We start from the raw sequence: 23421 nt of genomic DNA on the forward strand, positions 1-23421 counted from the left end.
GGGAGCAGAAATATAAGCCTTGAACTTCCTATCCTGAAAATATAAATCACTGCAAGTTTTAAAGCACTTGCATGACTCATATGCAGAGGTCATAGACCAAATTTGCTGATGGAGGCAGGATGAAACAAATTCGGCTGCATTTTTATGATATTTTTCCTGCTGCTCTTAGCTTTTTATTTACCCAAAGTAATATAATTTTCCAGAGAAGTGTAACAGATCCAACATATGGAACTGCTATCCAGTTCAGTGCTTAGGTGCAGAGCTGAATGGGAACAGTGGTGTGTCAATAAATAGCTTACTGCATGTCAGGCAAAGTAGTCTCTCAGGAACCATATTGCCAGCTTGGCAGGATTCTGGAAATGGAATCTCCAGTGGAATTGGGGTAGTAATGCAGGCACTGAATAGGGCCCAGGCCTAGAGGAAATCCAACTCCAGTAACTTGAACTCTAAATGGAAGGCAGAGAGAGTAACAAGAAAGAGGCACTTGTTAATGTGCAGGTCTATAAATCAAGGGTTTTTTCCTCTTGCTCTAGCACAAACTTTGAGCCAATTTAGTGCATCCCTGAAAGTCAGTACTTTTTCCACTTGAGAAATAATGACATAAAACTGAGTAAACTATTTGGTAATCAATTCTGTTGCCTGTTGCTGAGTAATATTTTTGTGCCACAAGAGAAATCTGCAGGAGTTATGATTTAGGTCTGATCTGCGTACTGGGTTTATGCTGCTGAGATTCTGTTGACTTTGAGGTTCTTATTGTATTTTCAGGAGTGTTGCTGATGTTTAGATTTTGATCCAGCATAGCTTAGAAAATGAGAGGAGAGATATTCCTGCATTCAGTTTAAAATGTCAGCACATGGCAAGTCAAGAAGTTGGCTCCAGGTGAAGGTTTTAGACCTGAATGTGTCTTGATTTAATGGCAGGGAATGAGCCTGGCCTTTTAGGAGAGAGAGGCTGTACCACGGAGTGTTCCAAATGATCCAATTTTGTGTGCATGTATGGCTGTTGTAAAGATTTTGTTTATGATACGAGGCACAGAATAGTGTGTGTATTTATAGGTATAACATCACTCTCCTGTGTGTTTAGGGAAAAAGGCAATGGGCCTGCCTGTGTTGAGTAACACTTGGACCTTGCAAGGTGCATTGCAAATAATATTAACATTCTGGGAAAGCTGGGGTTCCTCAGGTTCTTGTCAATGCATTTTTTGCCATATGTCAGTTATATTAGAGGTTAACTGTGTCACATCAGGAGCATTTTATTTTTCAAGAGTCTCATTTTCTTGCATTTGCCACCTAGATCTAGTTGGGATTGACCCTTTTAAATTACTTTTGTCAGCATGTATGTGTTATTTGGGAAGAACACAGTTTTAATTTATGTCCAAAAACATAACTCTGGTATCTACCTGCTCTCTTTGCATCACACAGCCTGTGCTGGAATTCTTCTCTTTTGGATTTTACCTGGTGAGTGGAGAGGGGAGGTTAAATGTCACCCATACCCTCCGTGCCACCCCTGAAGTCCCAAGTGCCAGGGTCATGGCATGCTCTGGAAGGTATGGGAAGGCACAAGGGCAGTTTGGAGACACGTCTGTTCTCACTGCAGTTACACCAGTAGATGTTGACACTGCCAGGGATCTCACCTGTCATTTCTTGGTAAATGAGTACTTTGTGTGACTCCCAGTTCATATGACTCTTGTTTCTGCTTATGTATAACATGCAAGGTCTGTCATCTTTTCTTCCATTTACATGATTCCTGGCATTTTAAATTCAGGTAGATTAGACTTAGACTTTTTGTAATGAATCTGCATCATTTTGTGTTCTGCTTGCTCCTGAAATAGCCTGGGGAAACCTGATAGACACGATTTATGTGTATCATTTAGAGGCATAAGAAAGCATCTGATTGATTTCGTCTTTCTTTTGTTAGCTCTTTCCTATCATTCTAATCATCATTTTACTGTAGCATTACACTATTGAGGAAGGTATGGGTTTTCAAAGGTAGGATGCTTCCATATTTAGAAGCAGGGATGCTTGAAGGAAAATGGCTTGGAGGTCTTTACAGCAGATTTTCTGCTAGTTCTGGTGTAGCTCATATCATCATTTGCAAGGTAGAAAGACGCCTGGCATTTATTTCACCAACATTACTTTAATTAATTAATTTTTTATGTTCTTTCCTGACTTCAGCAGAATGTGCTGTGGGTAGGATGCTCCTGTGCAGCACTGAGCTCTGCTGCTGCACAGCTGTTGGTGTGAAATAGAACTGGGTGCTGAGGCTGCAGCACATTTCCTGTGGCAAAGGGAAAAAGGGACTGATGAGATTTGGCAGTGTTTGTTTCTGTGCTGGTGAGATGCTTGGAGTCTTCCACGTGGCTTTTAGTCTTTGTCACTTTTACACAGAGCAGAGTGAAGGAGACAGAAACATTAAGGACGTGAGCCTGTAATCTTCCAATTGGAATCAATCAGTGTAAACAGTAAGGTGAATTCTCTCTGATATCAGTCAGTGCTCTTCTGTACCCTTTAGTAAGGCTGTGCCCCTTTGCAGTAGCTGAGAATTAAGCAGCTGCTCTCCTCCCAGCCTTTCTGATGACTTAACCTCATTTTTGAAATATAAAAGTCCTGTTTCAGGTCTGGGTTGTTGGCTTATGTGTTTAAATGGAAGGCTTGTCAGTTCTCATGTGGCCAGCACTCTGAAGAAGATCCACGAGTGAGGTTAGGTAAAACTGTGGGTTTTTTCCCTACTACTATCTGGATTTTCTCAGAACCTAGATAATTTTATCCCATTTGCATCAAACATGCAGGTAACTTTAGAATCCTGCATCTGTATTGTTTCTAGGGAAGCAAAATAAAATTACAAATGACAGTAATTGACATTACATGCTTTAATTGAATTTCCTCCTCTGTGAACCAAAACCTTTTAACCAAGTATTGCAGTGCTATTTCTGTATTTATTTGTTACATGGGTTAATGTGCTATGTGGCAGATCCAGTATTTATCCATTTTCACAAATTAAGCTATCAGTGTCATGTTGCCTTTGAATTGTTTCCTGTATTGATGGCCAAAACGGCTTGAATAAGACTTTAGTCCTCCCTGGCTGTATTTCTGTTTTTACAAAGCTGAAAATTGCAGGGTTGAGAATGAGCCCTTAGGAACAGTTTGGGAAACTCTAGGCCCAAAGCGTCTTGCCAGTGTGCTGGGTTTTCTCCCTGCAGTGGTCTCTGCTAAAGGAAGGGAGAAGTGCACAGGCTTTTTGAAAGGTGATGTTGTTGTTGTTGTATTACAGGAATTAGAAATCAAGCCCTGCTTGAGTTTATGTTTGTGGCAAGTGAAAATGAATTACAGAGAGAAGGAATAGAAATTCCTCTACTGGGTCCCCGGGCTGTGCACTTCAGACCTGCTGAAGTTTTCAGCTTCTTGCCATGTTATACCCTCTGAGGAAAGAGCTCTGCTTTAGCTAATTTGCAGCCTTCTTACCCTGCTGTAACCTCCCCTACTTCCTGGGCATGATCTTTTGTCTGCTTCTGTAGGTATAAAAACTCAGCATAAAAGAAACAAATTTCATTTACTATTTTTTGTAAAATAACTACTTCTGTGCATGCAAAAAAATACTATTTTATGAACAGATGTAAATAATCACTTATAAAATAAGTTATTTAATTGATGATGCAGGTGGCTGTGACTTCAGACTTCATCAGTTTTCTTAATATATAATAATTTTCAGCATCCTTCTTGACATTTCAAGTGAAGCATTGTTTTCCTTTAGCTGTACTTGTGTCCCAAAGAGGATTGCCATAATAAAGTATGTGGGACACTTATGATTCTATTCAGAAATTAAGGAAAGGAAAGCTTGGTAAAGAACTGCCAGCTCAGTATTGTCTGTAACTGAAAGCTGTTATTCAGCAGTCCAGCAATGCAGGTTTTCAGTGCCAGAAGGCAATGGGACTCCAGGAGTGAGAATGGAGAGCCCCATTACTACTTGTGAGTGCAGCATGAAATAGAAATGTTGGAAGGGAAAGCTGCTTTTCGGAGTGACCCAAAAGCTTCAGACCAGTGTGTATCAGAGACTCCTTCAAACTGGCAAGGAATGTGCTGTCAGAACACTGATGAGAGCTCTGAGACTTTTTCTGCAAGGAGTCACATCTGATAGGAAACCTGGGGGAGGAATGTTGTGTAGCACAGCTGAATAACCCTAAACAGTAAACACCACTCCATTCAACATACTTGTCTTTTAGCACAGGTATTTTAAATGGAGTTCCATTGGAAATTAGAAAGGTAACTACTTTCCATGACTTAGAAATGAGCCAGGGATGTGTCAGTTCCCTCCTTGTGCTCCAAGTTGAAACAAGCACTTAGACATTTTATATCTTCTGAAAAGTTTTAGTCTGTAGAAAATTTCATAGGAATTTGATTTTTAGCCCAAGTAAGTAATTGCTTTAGATTATATTTTCATTACTGTCCCCCTTTGGAAGAGCCCATAGACCATAAAACTAGTTTATTTCTTACCAGTAGTTTATTATTTTTTTGATGGCTCATACCTCTCCTTTCCTCTGCTTTTTAGCTTTTTTTATATGTTTTCATTTGTTTCAGGGCTTAGTCCTTGTTCCATGTGAGTGTTGCTAATTATTTCAGTAGGGAATTATTTGTAGAGAAAAGAATACTGTGATCAGGATCTGAATTTGGTAATATTTGGTAATATCATATGTGCATCTCAATTCAGACAACAGGGTTCAAGTAACTCCTGTTGATCAGACTTTGTTTCACAACAACGAAAACTAAACAAAACAAACAAAAACAAAAAAAAAGATAAAGAAATTCCCATCCAATGTTGCAGTGTCTATGCGTAGATTTTTCCTGTGCTTTGAGGGGACCTGTGACTTTATTCAGTTACAAGGGGAAAAGGTACAAGTTACCCAGAACAGAAACAGACTGGGATTGCTAAAAACGTGTGTTTTGCACTTGCCCTTTGAGCACTTTGTTTAGTTGTATGACTGATAACAAAAGCACACAATCAAAACTGCATCCCAGCCTTCAGAACGCAACTCACCAAGCTGCAAAAAGCAGATTTAGTTTCTTTTGCAGATGGTCTATGAGTCTCATGTGGCATCATATTAAATTATATAGGCAGTCAGTCGCTTGTTCTGAAGCGATGCTCTGAGCCAGGAGTTGTGATGTGCTTGGACCATTCTGGTGGAAAACAGGCTCGAAAGTGAACCAGCTCCTCTGAAGAGCAGCAGCCCAGGGCCCTGCCAGGGGCTTCCAGCACCTCAAGGACTGCAGTTCCCCCTGGGATGCACTATGAGGGTGGCCCAGCGACCCTACGATGGGCTGTGGAGCATTTTGCCCTAAAGGTAGGAGCCCAGACCGACTCATCTGCTTGTTTTGCTTTTCTGGTTATTGCTTTCTGACCTGTATTTTTACAATGGTAGTTATTTTTGGTTTGCAATATTTTGAAGATAAGAATGAGAGTTTATTTTCTTCTTACTCGCGTCAGACTTTGTTTTTCCTGGGTAAAGGAAGAAGAAAATACAGCAGTCTGTTAATATTTAATGTTATTCCATGAAAGTATTTCTGCAATATAAAATAGAATTAGCTGTTTCATCCTGTGGTGTTTCATAAGATTATGTGTTTCTATTAGCTTTGGTTTGGTACAAATACTCTCTTTGGGTAACACTGGCTCCAATGTGAAAATAGTGATTTTTATCAGCTGAATTTCCACTCAGGGCGAGGTGTCATTTGTAGTCAAAAGCATGCTTGGGATAGAAATTTTCAAACGGACTATGTGTTATGCAGTCAGTAAGTTTTAATATTCATGCTTATTAAAATGAAAACTTCATGGTACTATGCACATTCTAAGAGGAACAGGAGCACAAACTCACAACATCAAAGCTGAAGGCTGCAGATTATTTTGGGGAAGCTCCAAATGTGTTAGTGCCGTACAGTAAAACCCATTTGAGGTTATTTATGTTGATGATTGAGCTGCAGGTTTAGGTATGCCCACCTGCAAAGTGGGACAGGAAATACAGCCACAGGTACTGTTGCTGTGATTGTTCCTCGTGATGAAATTGATACACTGACAATGACAGCAACCCAGGAAATGCATGCAGCAGGTAGGAGTTCACACAGGGATGTTTCCCTTTCTGACAGCTCTTGACAGGTGTACCAGGCGCTGCTCCGAAATTCCCGTGTGTTTGAGATCTCTGGGAGCAGACAGTGGCAGTGCATGTGCAGTTCAGAGCTGGGGCTTTACCCTTAGGATGCTGATCTTCACAGGAACACCTCAATCAGATGGACAGTTCAGGCAGGTGGTTTGTTTTAGACAGGGCATTTGGAAGTTGGAGCAGCTTTGATTTTATAAGGAAATAAGCAAAATTAGGAATGCACAGAGGGTACCAGGCAGGGCCATGAAGGGCAAGCCACAGGGCTGGATGAAAGTCATTACTACAGGTTTATAGGGAAAAAAGGGTGTTTTCTTTGCCATGACAGGGGTTTGGAAAGCAAAAGGTACAGGTATTCCTGTCTGCTCTGTCAAGCTAGTGTAACATTACAGATGAGCTTTTAAGGCTGTATTTTAAGTGCTAGGCTACCATTTTACAAGTGCAATTTGTTTCCAGAAAGGAAACATGTAGATGTATTCCTTAAACTAGAATTGTGGTTTTTTCCTATGCAGCAGAATGAGGATACTGCTGTTTTCTTGTGTTAAATGAATTAATTCTGATTAAGGGATTTGAAAACCTAGGCTGGAAAGTGTTGATTTATTTCCTGTGCAAATTGAGAACAAATTCTGCTTTCCTAAGCCCAACCCAATTTCTAGTTTGTGCTACCAAAGTCCTGTCTTGCATCATCATCTTACACTTTTGTGTAAATGTGTTTTAGGAGGATAGGACAGCCACACTATTGATCACACCACACTGTGATTTATGCCAGCTGACCAAAGTCCTCCCTCTAGCCAGGGATTTCCACAGACAGCCCTAATATATCCTTCTCATCCCTGAACTAGCTCTTAGTGCTGTATGGCTGGGAAAAGCAGAGGGGCTCCACACATGAGTGTGCAGCCTGACAATGCACACTCATGTGAGATAAGGAAGTTTCCCTTTTCTCAGGTCCTTGCTGTAGCAGTCAAAGCCTGAAGCTTTTCTGCTGTCAAGGGCATGTTAACCTCTACATTGGCCCAGAGAGCCCTGAAGGGCAGTTTAGCCTTCAGGATGCTAGAAGATACATTTCTTCCATTTTAAGGTTTCATTTTGCAATCTTTTACCAAATCCACCCCTTTCTCTTTCAGAATGTAGCTGGGTTTCTGTTGATCCAGCCAAAGCCACAGCCTGTTTTTGCCATGTTGAAGGCCTGCCTGTAGATCCCAATTCCCAAATTAGATCCTGATTCTGTCCTTGACTATAAACTCCAATTCCCTAGGACATACTGCAGAGACTTTAAGAAACAATCTGTGTGTTAGGCACAAATATTAAACATAGCAGGCAATTCAAAATCTTTAAAGTCAAGGGGAAAAACAGAATTAGATGTTGCAAGTCAATTCTGCTGCTGAATCTGAGAACCACAGTTAGATACTCAGGACTGACACAGAAGGTAGCAAAAAGTCGACTGCAAACTACCAGTTATGCAAATAAGTAATATATCTACATATTTGAATTCATTATTATTTTAATTTCTTCAGGTGACTCTTATCCCGTCTTTCTTGTGTTTGCTGCTTTGCCTTGGAGTCAACCCCAGACTTCATCCTGGTTGATTTTGATAGTAAAGAAAGGTCTTGAAGCATGAGAAGCTCTCATAAGATACTAACATGGTTTTGGGTTTTTTTCCTTCTGAGATGTAGAAATGCTTGACCACTTATTAAAAATCTTTCAGTCCTTTGTTACAGAGTCTTTCCTTGAAGATGATGAGATGCCTATCTCAAAACACAAGTAGTTCTAGTAACTGCAGTTTGAAAATGGGGACAATGTGTGACCCATAAACCAGTTTCTAGTCTCTGAGAAGGAGCTTTAACTTTCCAGTAAAAGTAGTCTTTTTTCCATTTCTTTCAAGAAATCTAGATCACTGAGATGCAGTGGGTCTCTCTTAACTTTTTCTCCTTCAGAAACCAGGCTTATATACACAAGAAGAAAAGAGCAAGAAATTCAGGAAATCCTCAGCCTGCTACTAGTGTGCCCTCACATTCCTGAGAACTATTTTTGGGTTTTCCCTTAGGAATAGCTAGAACTTGTTGAGCTGGGAAAGACTTCTTGGAACAGATCCTTGGTTTTGTCTTCTCTGCATGAATGTTTCTTGTTGATGTTGGAATAGCTGCTCTTAGCTGGTTGGTGATTCACAAAATGAGGCAAGTCAGCCCTGTAAAATCTGCTTCTCCACTCCATAATGTTTGGAAAAAATTGTTGCAGCAAGCTGGTGAGCATGGCAGAAGAGCCATTGCCTCCACTTGCACCAAGAGGTCTGTCTGCTTCTCTTCTGGGTATTGCTACCTGCAGATTTGTTGTAACTTGAGGAATATCAAGATGTCAGTGAGGAGGATACAAATGCTTTCCCTTCTTCTCTGTATGGCCCCAAGTACTCTGTGTTATTCTGAGATCCCTCAGTAAATCAGTTCAGAGATCTCTCCGTACCTATCTCAGTAAGCTGGAAATCTTGGCTGTCAGGAGATTTGTTTCCATCAAATCCTTTTTGGATTTTGATGGAAACAGTACTTTGCTGTCAAAGGATATGTTTCAATAAAGTATTTTCCATGTAGGGATACCACGTGCAGACCAGCTAACAACCTGCATGTTTCTGTTGCACAAACACCCTGCCAAAGTATCTGATGCTCTTTGGAGTTTGTTTTGGGATCAGATTCCACACAGCACATTTTGATAAGAACTTGGAATGGTCTCAGCATTTCTCATATGCATGGTTTGTTCTTCAGTGGGAATAAGAATCAGCATCAATTGAACTCTTGTCTGTATTTGTTCCCAAAATTGCCTTTTGGGATTTTTCAGTAGGGTCTTAAACACTCCTGTAGGGTAACAGGATTTTCAAAATGTCTGCAGATACTGCTTAGGTATTTTAAAAGATGTGTTGAGAGGATATGTAGAAGGAATGAATGGAATGATTGGCATCTGTGTTAGCTTGGCACTTCACTGCTTATTACCTCTTAGAAGCTAGAGGGACATTCTGAGAAAGAGCCTTCATCCCAAATGAAATGAGAAAGCATGGAAGGCTTAATGAAGCTGGCAAAAGAGAATCACATGTACTCTTTTGAAAAAGGACTGAGTTTGCTTCCTGGTTCATTGTTTTTTACCTACCCAAACCAGACATCTGTCTGTCTGTGGAGGTTTTTTTTCCCCTGCCAATTGCAAAAAAAATAAAGGAACAGCAAACTAGTCAGTGAGGTACTTGAGCGTGGCTTTGGACTTCAGAGAAAGTTCAAGGCAAAAGGCATTTAATTTGTTTTGCATACATGAAAATCAAATCATAGCATTTCTCCCATCTTTTATTGTGAACAGCATTACTCCTGTTCCTTTTGTGTGCATGCCATGTTTGGTTTAATGGAGAAATGAGAAAAGAAAATAGATTCTTTTTTGGAGACTGAGTACTAATGCAGAAACATTAAAGGCAGGCACATTGTTGTCAGCCAGTTTGCATATTTATTTACTTTTACAAATGGTTGGCTTGGAGTCAGCAGTTAATGGAATGAGAATGATGTTCCTGTACAGATCATTTCCTGAGAAACATTTTCAATTACAAACATATCTCTGCTTTTCTTCCCTCATTTGTTATGTCTTGGAGAATAAATGGGGAGTAGCATTTACAACTTAAGGTTTATGTTCTGAAGACAATTTTAACAATGATCCCCACATAAAAAGGCCCTTTTGTAGTTGCAGACATATGTTTATGATGTTTTGTGCTGTGAATATCAAATTTCTGGTGGACGCTGTGTCACACTCTGCAAACTTGTAAACATCTATAAATCCATTGGATCATTTTAGTACCATGTGTAATGCAGATTTATTGTCTTTTGTGTGGATTTCTTTTGTTTCAGAGTTAAAGTTGAGCTGCCAGAATCCATGTTTAATGAATTATGTATTGCAGAAAATTAGTCAGTACTATTTTAGATTAATATTTTCTTTTCCCTTTGTGTACATATTGGATGCACATGCACAGGTATTAGAAATTAACATTTTGGATTGATGGCCCAGAAAGCAATTATGTAAGTTTGCTTGACTAAATAATATAATTCTATAGAAGCCTGAACTATGACGTTTTGAAAATGGTTTTGTTTTGTTTTTTTTCCCCGCTCATTCTCTAGCTGTCTTAAGTAATTTTGGTCAGTTTTCTAATTTACCAGTACAAATCCAGAATTACCCCACTGGAATTATATCAGTTTATAGAACTGGATTATGTGAGAGGGAACAGGAGTCATGCTGAGCCAGTGAGCTGGTATAAATCAGCACAAATCCACTGAGATCTGTGTGGATACAGTCATTTACACTCAAGTCTGCATTACAGGCTATCAAGGCAGTAGAACTAAAGCTGCTGTTGTGCACGAGTGGTTACAAAAGCAAACCATCGAGGTCATGGGTATTTACCAGAAATTTGCACCCAATAAAGGCAATGTGAAACCAAAGCCTGATTCATCTAAATTTGGCTCAGCTATAATTGTTTGTCTTATACAAGAGCAGTAAAGACATTTCGTACTGAAAATCAGTATTTTTCTAAACTGGCTGTAATTTCTGGCTACATATCTAAATGTATGTAGCATAGGCATGCATGTTTGAATGTGGGCTTACATACAAATATCTGGGGTTATTCTGGCAATATGGTGTCTGCAGCTAGCCTTCCAAAAGGTGCTTGTTCCAGGAAAAAATAGCTTAAGATGACATGTAAAGCTGCTGTCTGCTGTAGCAGTTTAAAATATCAGGGAGATTTTGACTTTCTTATAGAAAGCTTAAACTCTTGGAGTCATGTGAGTGTCAGCAAATCTCAGCTTCCACCAAAAAAAACCCAAACCAACAACCAAACCAAAACAGAAAAACCCCCAACCCAATGTACGTGAAACCTTAAAATGCTGGGGAATTTGAATGGAAAACCCTTATGCTAGAGAAAGAAAGGCAGTTGAAGACCTGCAGAAATATTATGCATATATATATATGTCTGTAGGTGTATATGCATCTATCTAAACCTAGAGAAAGAAAGGCAGTTGAAGACCTGCAGAAATGTTACGCATGTATATATGTCTGTAGGTGTATATGCACCTATCTAAATGTCCTGGATTTGAAAGATTGAGGTTAGAAGCAGGGTGGCATTGTGCTCCTCCAAAATGATGGTTTGGTTCTAGTGAATTGCATGATTTCAGGATTCATCCATTCCTGAAAGTAGCACTTCAGTAATTTTAATTTTGTAAGTACAGAATCAGTTACATGGGGAAGACATGGCTGCAGCACTCAGAGGAGAGGCTGTTTTACTCTGCATCTTGCTGTATTTGTTTCATGATTCTTCTGATGGATATGAAATACATCTAAACCACAGAGTGCACTGGGTGATGTGGCATTGCTGAGCTCAGTTAAATAATGAGATGTGTTTCATTCAAATCAGAATAACTCTAAGCCCTGAATACTAAATAGGGCAGCAAAAAGCCTTCAAGCACACAAAATAAATGAGTAAAAAACCCAAATGAAACTGTCTAATAAATACAATGTGGAGCAACAGGCTGCATGTACTGGAGGAATTAAGGCAATTTGAGCCGTATGGGCAGTGCTGCACTCTCAGATGTGCAGCTCCAATGGCAGTTGGATGCACACATCACAGGGCAGGCTCTGGCTCGGAGCACACGCCTGGATTTGATAGCATAGGTTTATGACCTCGTAATCCTAGAGCATCTAAAACAGTAAGAATTCCATCCAGCTTAAAATAGCTGCTGTAGTTGCTGTTGATACAGGCTCGAGGGCTCCCTGGCTCTGGGGCCAAATTTGGTGCTGGCATGATGGGAGGAAGTCTGTTGACAGCTGATAGCAGTGGTGTTGCACTTGATTACATCATAAGAAATTTGGCACATGGATCTGAATCAGAAGTCTGAGCAGAAATGTCCATTCCTCATCCAGAGTTAAAACTGGGACTTCCACATTGCCAATCCACAGAGATTTGTCTGGACCAGATGTTGCTCTTGCTTTTCAGGGTCTTGCTTTAAAAGTGCATTCCCCCAGTTCCACTCAGCATGGTGACTGAAAAAAAGCCCTGAAGGACTGGATTTTGCTGTCATGCCCAAAGGGATGAGGTTCCTAATCTTCCCAATGGCAGCACAATGAGCATAAGCCCCTTGGTAGCTGGTGAACTGGGCTGGGTCTGAGTCACAGCAGAGGGTGGGAACACAGGGGGGTCTGAGCTCCAATTGCTGGCCTTGTCCAGTGGCCAAGCACACCCTGTGTCCAGCACACAGCTCTGGATGCTGTCCTTCACAGGAATTGCCACAGCTCCCAGTGCACTGCTCTGGCTCCTGGCAGCCTGTGTGGTAGAGGTACATCCTACCACATGCTGCTGCATGTACATCCCATCCCCTCCTCCCTTCCTGGTGCCTTACATTGTAAGGCTTGGAGTGCAGATCTTAATGATGCTCCAAAGCCACTTCTCAAAGTAGTTCAAGAAATTAGATTATGTTATGTTAATTGCTGCTGCTGCAAAAATTGCCCCAATACTGTGTTCTTTCTTTTTAGTAAAATACTAAGTTGCTGAAGTGATTTCCGTGAAAATTAATTAAAACAAATTAATGAAAAGCAGCTGAAAAATGGACTCCTCTACTGAAACTGTGGTATGCAAACTCTTAACCTCAATCACATATTTGTGGTTGCTCTATAAACACCTAAGTGTATAGCAGTGATTTGTCATGGTATTTTCTTGATTTAAAGTCTTAGAAAGTGAGGCTATAGTACATAACACATTTTCTCTCAGTTTACATACAGCTTGATATAATGCATGTGCTTACCTGCTCTGTTTAGTAGTATTACTAATCTGCAGTTCTCTGCTCTTCAGTATTGGGAAAGAAATGAAAAAGATGATGTTAGTCTCAGGGTTTCTCCATCCTGTTTTCTGCTCCTGGGGGACAGGAGGGCAGGGGGAGCCTTTATTATGGGACTAATACCAGCCTGGGGCATGGGTTGTTCACTGCAGAAAGCAAAGGTGATGAGGAGCTGTCCTCTCTAAAAACTGGATCCATTTGGGCTCTTGGGATCATCTGGAGATGTGGTGGGTAGGTTCTGCAAATGGCTCTGGCAGGTGTGCAGAATATCTGTGCTTACAGCTGTGTACAGAAAGCAGAGCTGAGCCCCTGCTGGGCAGTAAATAGAACACTTGCATTCTGGAACACGTCAATGTTTCAGTTCCCCATGTATATTTCTTACTGTCGTGTTTGTATTTTATGTTCACTTTTCACGCAAAGATGTGGCAGGAGTTTGTTTGCTTTCTCTTATTTTCTCTGAGAATGTGTTTGAGGTCGTGTTATTCAAGGTAGAATGTTGTGCATGTTAGAGGACAGGTATGGCAAGGTTCAGTGGGCCTTGTAAAGAATTCCTTACATAACCTTCCACCTTGAAAGGTCCACTCAGTGTCCTCGGAGAATTGTCAGCAAGCTCTGCCTGCAGGAGAGAGAAACCAAAAGCTTTCACTACTGTCCTTCACTTGGAAAATGAGCTGGCTGCTTTTCCCAGTGTGTCTCACCCAAGCAGAGCATCCAGCCCTTTGGGACAGGAGAGCTCAGTGGAGGCAGTTAGCTTGAATAGATTTTACTTACTATGTTCCCCCTTGGGACTGATGTGAAAAAATCCCACGTTTTCTGCCTAGGAAGCTTTGTGTGTAGTCCTCCATGAGCTAAACATTTCAGAGCAGAAGGACCTCCACAGGGAAGTTTTTCTACCCGCTGACATTTGCCCATAATCATTTTGAACCCCCCCCCAAAAAAATCAAAGAGGTTAATGAAAGCAAGAAACCAACAGTGATTTTCTCTAAGGAGTGCTAGCAGTTTCAACAATTGCCATTACTTAATGTGCAAGCAGTTCCCGAGATTGTACATGCTAGACCAACTTCATCCTTGCTATAACTCCTCAGAACTCAGTGGAGTTACATGAGGGATTAATTTGTCTATAGCTTTCAGCCATCAGTTTTAGAGAATATACAACAATCGAGGGAACTATTATTGTCAGCATCAGTTTATGACTCTTCAGAGCTGCTCAGTATTTGTCTGTTACAGATACATAAGCAGGGTGAGTGTATGGAGTGAAGTTATGGGGTCAGTGTTGAAGGTAGTGGATTTTTCAGAATTATTTTTGTACCATTAAAAGTAATAAACATTCTAGCAGCCATTATTGCTGTGAGTCTTACATAGATGCTTGAATACAGCTACACAGGTCCTTGAAGCATGCATAGAAACATTTCATCAGCCACAAAACATTTCATGAAGCATAGAAAACACTTGCAAATTTCTAAGTCCTGTTATTGCCCCAGCTGACTGATGATCACAGTGTTCATGTGAATTTAGCTATACTTACTGCACCAAGGAAGTAAAGCTAACTTATGATGCAGCCATGAGGGCAGAGACAAAACAGATCTTTAGAGTGGTTCTCTGTTTTCTTAGAAACCAAATTGTCTCTGTGATTTTCAGAATAAACTGAGGAAAGCATCAGCTGGTAAATCTGAATTGTTGGATGGTGAATCTTGCATCTGCACATAAGTCAGATAATTCAGTACATGTCAGAAGCTGTGGACAACTGCCTGAATCTTCAGGCCATGTGTGGGATTGTTGGATTAAGTTATTTAAGTTTAAACTCTGACTGGAGCAGATGAGCTCACAACCGGTGCTGTTTAGGGTGTGTGCACTGGAAGTTGAGTGGTCAAAGCAGCATTACTTCCTGGTCATGGATGAGACAGTGAGCCCCTTTCCTGGTTTGGTAAATCAGCTTTGCACTGTTCACAAAGCAAGGTACAAACTCGTGTGATCCCGCTCTGGTTCCCTCCCTGCTCAGTGCTGGCAGTCCTTGCCCAGCACAGGATGGTGTGTTGGCCTCTTGGTATTTCTTGCCCTCTGTTAGGGAGGCATGTTTGGGCAGTGAAGGGGGGGGTTTGTCTTTGCAACCTGTTAAAGTCTGGGTCACCCAGAGGAATGAACAAAGTACTGGGTACAGAACAAGTGACAGGCTTCTCTTTACACCACTTCTCTGAATCTTTCTCGTATTTTCTTCTCAAGAACATTGATTTTTGCAGAATCTGGGGACTATAGCTGAGTAAGACCTTGTCCATATTTCCTGAGAACATCTCCAGACTGTGGGGTCTCAGATCAATTCCCCATTCCTCTGTGAACTTCTTTTTCAACCTCAACTGCCCACTAAGGGAACCCTTCTGTGGGTTCATCATCCTGCACTGTGTCTTGCTGCTGTGATTTCTGCTGAGGAAAGGCCAGGAACACAGGCCAGAAGCATCCTGCAGCCTGCTCCAGTGCAGACCCATCAGCATCCTGGACATTGGAATGTGCTGCAGCTACACCTTCAGCCCAGAACAGTTCCTCAGCCTGGTGACTCCTGGGTGGGTGCACAGCCACACCAGCTCTTCCCAAGGAGCTAAACTTGAAGGATCTCCAGAGCCACAGTGGTGTACTGAGAGCAATAACTATCTCCCTCAGCTGAAATGATTCATTAGTGTTAAAATGTCAGGACCATTAACATGCAAGTGAGCCTTTTAAAAATTTGAGGACAATGGGCCATGTCCTGGAAGAGATTTGAGGTAATTGTGTTGGTTCTAGCGCCATTATCCATGAAAAATGTATTCATACAAGTAAAGGTTTGTTGGCTGGGCCTCCCATTTTTGTTAGCTTTACTTTATTTCTGTAATTACACGCAGTGGCTTATCTAATAGAGTCATGTTCTTATAAAGAAACTAAGACAATTAATGCTACTTGTAGTGAGAGTGAAATGGTAAGTAAAATTAAATTGAATTTTGACCAAGCTTTTCTTTTTTTATTTCCTAGTGTCTGAATTACAGGAAGAAGGAATAAATGCCATTAACTTACCTCTCAGTCCCATTCCATTCGAACTAGACCCCGAGGACACTATGCTAGGTAATTCACAAAAGTTTTACATCTCAACATGAAATCTTGATGTAAAATGAAGTGTTGTGCCTGGGATAGTTTCTAATGTTTTTCTTTTAAACCTTCCAGAGGAAAATGAAGTCCGAACAATGGTGGATCCAAATTCAAGAAATGATCCAAAATTGCAAGAACTAATGAAGGTAATGAAAGCATGTAAACACTGTCAGGAAAGTGGAACTATTTTTAATGCCATCCCTGCCTCTTTCACTTGAACACTTGGAAGCACTAGTTAGATATTAATTAGTTGGAACCATGTGGTGCGTGCATCCCAGTGAAATGGGGAGGTAATTTGTGGCAGTATCTTTCTCTAGATGTGACACAGGGACACTTAAAAACTTCTATTAAAATCCTGAGTCCAGACTCTCAGTTCCATCCCACCCCCAATCAAAGATCATGCTGATCTTCCCTTGTCTGATTCTTGGAGCTAGAACTGCAGCAGGATGCTTCATTAAAATCAACTTCAGCACCTTTTGCTTCACAATAAGATGTTGAAATGCTACTGAAAGCAAGAGAATGATTTCACTCCAGAAAATACTGCATCAATTAGTGTTTATGTAGACCTTGTGGTGCATTGGCACAGCCACCTCAGGTGAGTCCTTCCTGAGTCTTTCCTGTTTGCTCCTGAAGGTAGGTCAAACTGTATTTTGAGCCACTGCAGCTTTGGTATTCTTTCTGCTAAGAAAAATGACATGTGGTTTAAATTGCAAATGAATAGTGTATAATACTGCCAAATTCGTGTTTCCCACATAGGTATTAATTGACTGGATTAATGATGTGTTGGTAGGAGAGAGGATTATTGTGAAAGACTTGGCTGAAGACCTGTATGATGGACAAGTATTGCAGAAATTATTTGGTAAGAAAAAATACACGTGCACAGTGTTGAGGCACTTTGTCAAGAAGTGGATCTCTTGTTCCTGCCCAGGAGCCTTGGTATCATCTTACATTTATGCCACTAAGTGATACAAAAATAGCGTTGTGTTATGAGACTCCTGAGCAATGGGCTGTATGCACAGCCCTCGTGGCTGCAGTGCAACGCGTGGTGCTCTGCAGCTGATGAGAACAGCACAAAGCTTACCTGGGCTGCTGCAGAGGGAGGGCTCTTGTCTTGGCAACAGTTTTCACTCCTATTAAATTTATTACCTGCATATGGGCTGCACAAACTTCACCATGTTACAAGTGGAAAGTAAGTTTGAAGGCAAGGGCAGTCTCAGTACCATGGTGGATGTTTTTAATCTCTGCTCGTTCCGTGCTATAGTTTCTTCATCGCAAGGTTCCTCTGGAAAGTTGGAATTTCTTTCTGGTTTGATGTCTGGCTTTTAACATGACTGAGGTAATGGTGCCCAGTGGACTGCAATCTGAGCTTCAGCTGAGAAACAGATAGAGAAAAGAAACTGCTAATGCAGAGTTGGCACGTGCTTTTTACACTGTTGGCTTGAAAGCCATTTTTGTAGTTATTACAGCTCATAAAGTCTCCAGTAAATTTCTTTCCAGTATCCTAAATGAATCTTGAAACATCATGTGAGCACTTCTAATAAAGACTTCACAGACTATTCCCTTCTATGAATGGTTAAGCTGTTGAATATATTGCAATGGACTGGATATGCCCAGACTGAGCAATTGGATTGTCATGGGCAGACCTCCAGTGACTTCACCTAAAATTCAAAAAATGTGTATCAGGTGCAGCTTGACTGTAAATATGCATACACTGATCTAGCACTTACTGATTTCAGAGGAATCTTTTCCATTACCCTTAATTCCTTGTGGATCAGGTCTCTGCTTACTAAATCTTCAGTCTTGTGGTGAGACTATGCACAAACTGATTTCTGAGGAGGTGCGAGAAACCTATGGAGATAGCAGCTCTTAGGCAGGATTGGGAGATAGCAGTCTCTTAGGCAGGACTGGGAGATAGCAGTCTCTTAGGTAGGATTAGGGGTTAGCAGTCTCTTAGGATGGTGGTTTAGGCTCACTCGCTTTGGGAAGATATTCAGCTGGCTTGGATGGGAGCAAGATCAGCTCTTACCAGATAAGGTAAATCTTAACAAGATACTCTTGTAGAAGTAGGTTGATAAGTGACCAAGCATTTTGTTTCTGGTGTTGTCACCAGGGAGATGCTATATTTTCTTTGCTTACTCTTTAAGGGTAAACAATAAACCATGTATGTATATACATAGTAACTATACTAATTGTAACAAACCAATTCATTAAGTATTCTAAAATCTACTGCAAATTTTGAGTGCAGAAAATGGCTGTGGTTTCATGGAGAGAAATTGCCTGAGGTTTTAGTTGTTTTCATGAAAACTTGTTTGCCTTTCTTTGATGCATCCTCTGCTCTATGAATAGGGAATCACTTCCGTTTTATAACTACTAGGCCAAGTAAAATTTTTATCTCCTGTATCTGAGGTAGAAGCTGGGAAGCTGAGACTGATGAAATAAAGTTGGTGTCTGTTTCCTAGGTTTGATGGTCTGCTGTACAAGCCACTTGCAGGCAGAATAACCTTCAAGAAGAAGCAACAGAAGTAATTTGCCTTATCTTCAAGTCTGGTGCTCCCTAAAGGGAGTTGCAGTAAATGTTTGTTAGCCAGTGGTGCGGCATAGAGCAGTACTTGGCCCTCTCCTTGTCAGTGTGTAACTAAAGGCAAAATGTGAATTTATCTTTAGAAGCTCCGAAGTGTGGAGGGAAAGTGGCTCTGGAAAAAACTTAGATACAAAATTAGGAAGTCTGATGTCTTCTGAATGTAGCTCTGGGTGTATGGAATGTCTTTTGTGTTCTTCATGGAGCTGACAATTTTTTTTCCTCTGTTCCTTCTTCTATCACTTCAGAGAAGCTTGAAAGTGAGAAGCTGAATGTTGCAGAAGTTACTCAGTCTGAAATTGCTCAGAAACAGAAGCTACAGACCGTGCTTGAAAAGATCAATGAAACCCTTAAACTCCCTCCAAGAAGCATTAAGTGGAATGTTGACTGTAAGTTTTGTGTTTGCTATACTGTTCTCATTTGTTGACAGCTGGGAGGTTGTAGGTGCCATCTGGGGTTCTGAAATATCCATTGGTAAGGGAGGGCTGAAACCTGGGATTTATGGTAGGACCTGCTCTGAGAGACACTTCCAGATGTGCCACTCTGTCCTCTTTAGTGGTGCTCAGCCTTCAGTTTCAGTTAGGTGTCTTCTCAGAGTCTGTCCAAGTGTGGTGGCTTTGCTGGCTCATGCCAACTTAAGTTTTGTATTGGTAAATGGGTTTGTTGAAACAGACAAGTACCTGCAGAAATGCAGTAGATGGACATAAGGACAGTTAGGTCCTAGAACTCTCTGTGAAATTTATGACATAGATATCAATAATATTTCTGATCATTTTGGGCAAAGTCTGAACATTAGTTTTGCTTACAAAACTCTAATCAAGACTAATTCTGCGCCCTTCCTGTTCTATCATATTAAGAATGAACATAAAAGTATCTAACAGAAATGTCTTCAGTGGCCCAACACGAGACACTTCAGTGGATATGTATTGCAGAAAGCAGATTATCAGTTTTAGGAAAATTAGGCCTCTTAATCTGTTTTAAGTTTGGTTTTCAGAATCATTTCATGCTGGTGAATACCTTGACCAGTACATTTTCCCTGTTTCCTGTACCTGACTTGTGCTGAGCAGTTTTGTATCCTGTTCCATTCACAACAAATTAGTTAGAAGGAGAGAAATCTCTCAAGGGAGGAAGAGTGAACATTTGGCCATTTGACTTTCCCCTTTCTGTAATCCTACTGAATTTTTTGTCCCCTTCCTTTTTCAACCTGCCCCGAGTTTTCTTTCCATTCTCTGTTATGCAGCTGGAGGTGGGGTGTTTGGAGTGGCCTGACAATTTAACTCCTACTTTTAATTTAATGTTTTACATGTGTTTTAGAGCTGGAGTAGAGATAGAGAGCAGCAGCTGTGTCCAGCTGTAGCACACACTGGTGGTAGGCAGACAGACATCTTTTGTAGTGTTCTGCTAAAACACCTCATCCCTGACCACAGGTACTCCAGCAGCATTTGCCAGCAATGCCACACTTTCTATGAATAGGCAGACAGACATCTTTTGTAGTGTTCTGCTAAAACACCTCATCCCTGACCACAGCGTTTGCCAGCAATGCCACGTTTTCTATGAATGTGTATCTGCATGGCATAGCTGAGACTTGCACTGTGAGATTATGAGGAAGGGTATTGTGTGAATCTGATCATGTTTCAGCAGTGCAGTAAGGTAGTACTTAATGATCAGTTCAAGTACAAAAACCTAAGTGCGCGGCAGTGTCAAAGATCTTTTAGGAATACTACTTTGGGGGTGCAAAAACAAAATAGAAGAAGAAAGGGAATAATAAGGATTGGAAATTATCCACATGCATGGCAGTGATTTGATACTTGATCAAGGATTTCCTACAGTTTGGCTTTTGATGTCTTTTAAGTTGTGTTAGTGTTAACTACCCATATATGAAACCTTCTGCAAAAAAGCTTCAATAACAGAACTAGAACAACTTCATGAGGAATGTTTGAGTCATTGAGTTTAATAAGTTATTGCTTAAGGCTTGTGCCAAAACAGGCTCATTTATCATCCTGCAGACATTGTGACACTTAAAAATGAATAAGTGCATGTTATGAGTACAAAAATATCTTTCTGATAGTCCATAAATCCTTATTGAAATAAAGAGAATAAAAGAGAGGCAAAGAGAATGAAGAGACAGCATTTAAACTGTTGTACATAAAATCTGGCTTTTGGATTAGTTTTAGATTTCCATCTCCATGAGCCTGTGCCACTCAGATGTTGCAAAGAGTAGTGCATTGGTGCTGACACATCTTGCAGGAGACCACTTACAGATGGGATGCTTTAAAGGTGCCCCCTGGCTCCAGGTGGCAAGAGGAAAAGAGTCCCATAATCCCTACATCCTAAACAGAAGTAAAAATCTCTGCCCTAGTTACTTTGCAGTTTGTAACCTGTGCTTTTAATGTGTATTTCAGCTGTTCATGCTAAAAGTCTCGTAGCGATCCTTCACCTTCTGGTTGCATTGTCTCAGTATTTTCGAGCACCAATCCGACTCCCTGACCATGTGTCCATTCAGGTGGTTGTTGTGCAGGTAAGAGGGGCCTTAAACAGCTCTTGGTAATGCTGTGAAGTTGACTGAGGGGTGTCTTGAGAGATGCATTGGGCAGGCACGCGTGTGTCTCTGTGGCTGACAGGGAGTACACGTGCATCTTCCCTGCTGTCCATGCTTCCACCAGAAAAAGGCACCAGTGCTTTCCCAGATTGAGCTGTGGCTCACAATGTCTTACTTTTACTGTGAAGTGGCCAGACTGTGACAGTAAAAATATATGAATTATTATTGTTGGAATGTGTTTATCACCCAGAATGATCGCTAGAATTATTATTTTCCCCATTTTTTGATGCTCTTCTCACTTGTGTAGAGATTCAAATTATTCTTGGCACTGAATGATGAATTGTCACTGTTTATTACATTCACATTTATGTTAGGTGACTAACTTCTTTTTCAGCTCTGTGCATGCTAATTTAGTCTGATTATAGTGTTGGTTTTCTCAAAAGCATGCAAAAAAATCCCCATCAACTAAATCTTTTGTCAGTTTCCTTATTAGAGCCTCATCCATTCAAATTCATGTTTTTCTGTTCATCATTTTTCTTTCAGCTGAACTTGTGCTTTCTTTATCTTATTTGTCCTCTTCCCATTTAATCTGCTTTTCTTTCTCTCAATTAACTTTGCCTTTATTTTTCACACTGCAACTGCCTTTATTTATGTCTTTTAACTGATGTTACCCTGAAGTAACTGGGTGAAAGAGCTATTGCTCAAGTTTTGTGTGACTGAAAATCTGCAAGACAGATCTGAGAAAGTAAACATTCTCTCTTCTAGAATTCAAATAGGACAAGTTTTGTTACTTAGGGAGAAGTCTGAAGGAGAGTCTCTGGTAAATGTGTCGCTGATGTCTGGTAGTGACTCATTGGCTCAGATTCTGCTTCATGGGTTTCTCTACAGATGGTGAAGGAGAATCTCTGGGAATCTGCACTAACATGACTAAGGCTTCAAAGAAACATAGTTCCTTTGGCTATTATAAATGTATTATTTACACTGGTTTATCTCAAAGTTCCACCACAACCAGCTTAAGAAATCTGGAGTACAGTGAGCAGGGCATCATTATGATGAAAAACTAAATAAGAAAAATAACACAGTCCTTAAAAAAAGAACCAAAACCTCTGCTGTCATTCCATACCTCCAGACAAGTTGAAATAAGTGGGCATAATTGTCCTCTTGTTAAACAGGCTAATGTAGTTCAACAGCAAATCCACTGAAGTCAGTAGAGATAAACCAATTTAAAACAATAAGGAGTGGGAGAATCTGGCTCACTCTTAGTTACACAGCTGCAGCTCAGGCACCAGTGGTTTGCAGTGGAAGCAGTTGCACCAGAATAATATTCCAAGTAATGTTGAAGGAGATTTTGTCCTGCAGACCCTGACCTTGGTGACAGCCAGTCAGTGGAACTCCAGAGCTCTGCTGATTCCTATTAACAGAGGGTGGGGGCCAGTATATTTACTGTAATTGTAATTACTGTAATTGTTTGAGACATTTCTCTTTTTTATTTTATGGTGGGTGAGGGTTGTTTTTTTTTTTTGTTTTGTTTTTGGTTTTTTAAAATCTGTCTTTGATATCCTGTGGGACTGATTCTGTATCATGCATTGTGTACCCTTTGAACTCACAAAAGTTTTAATCAACCATCAGCAGATCCTAATGCCTAATTTAGTGGCCAGACTTGCACACCTCATGTTCTAAACATTCTAAACACTTTCTTTACAGGATGCAAAGCATCCTGTAAAGAAAGATCAAGCCTAGGGAAGCTTAACAGACCATATATGCAGTAGCTGTTTTAAAATTCTGCTGTGCATGGTTTGATAAAGAGAACAGGAGAGACAGAAGTAAAAGAACAAAGTACTTTTATGAAGTCTTTTAAGAAAGACTCCCTTAATTAATTTCATGATTTTGTTAGGCATAGAAACACGTAAAACGTGAGGGTTGCTGTGTTGGCTGGATGTCATTTATTGAAATAGAAAAAAACATATTTGTGAAACAAAAAATGTGCTCATGTCCAACAGGTAATCAGCCTAGTTCTTATGAAAGCTTGTTTCCTTTGGCTGTTTTGTACAAAAGCTGTTAGCAATGAGAGTGATATGAAATCTGGGTTTAAGCTGATTTAGGAAAAAATGTGATAGTTGGACCTTTTGTAGCTACTCTATTATTTTCTTTTCCTGCCATAACAGTAGAATAAATAACTTTGAACAAAACCCAGGCTTTGTTTGATCGTATC

At 40.5% G+C, this 23421-nt stretch overlaps 1 protein-coding gene across 2 annotated transcripts in view; it reads left to right on the plus strand.

The window, feature by feature from the left end:
- The window catches only part of PARVA (parvin alpha), a 63439-nt gene that overhangs the window by 23475 nt on the left and 16543 nt on the right, over window positions 1-23421 (plus strand). Inside the window, exons 1-6 of one of the 2 annotated variants that reach the window (XM_039725007.1) lie at window positions 4998-5335; window positions 15979-16068; window positions 16168-16238; window positions 16849-16951; window positions 18919-19059; window positions 21073-21188. In XM_039725007.1, the coding sequence (XP_039580941.1) occupies window positions 5308-5335; window positions 15979-16068; window positions 16168-16238; window positions 16849-16951; window positions 18919-19059; window positions 21073-21188 (549 nt within the window). In that variant the 5' untranslated portion in view covers window positions 4998-5307. Of the gene's footprint in view, window positions 1-4997; window positions 5336-15978; window positions 16069-16167; window positions 16239-16848; window positions 16952-18918; window positions 19060-21072; window positions 21189-23421 lie in introns of those variants that run through there. The other variant, XM_039725006.1, reaches the window with a different exon arrangement.

This window comes from Passer montanus, unplaced genomic scaffold (genome assembly GCF_014805655.1).
Source record: "Passer montanus isolate IOZ18808 unplaced genomic scaffold, ASM1480565v1 scaffold54, whole genome shotgun sequence".
In the NCBI taxonomy this organism is placed as follows: Eukaryota; Metazoa; Chordata; class Aves; order Passeriformes; family Passeridae; genus Passer; species Passer montanus.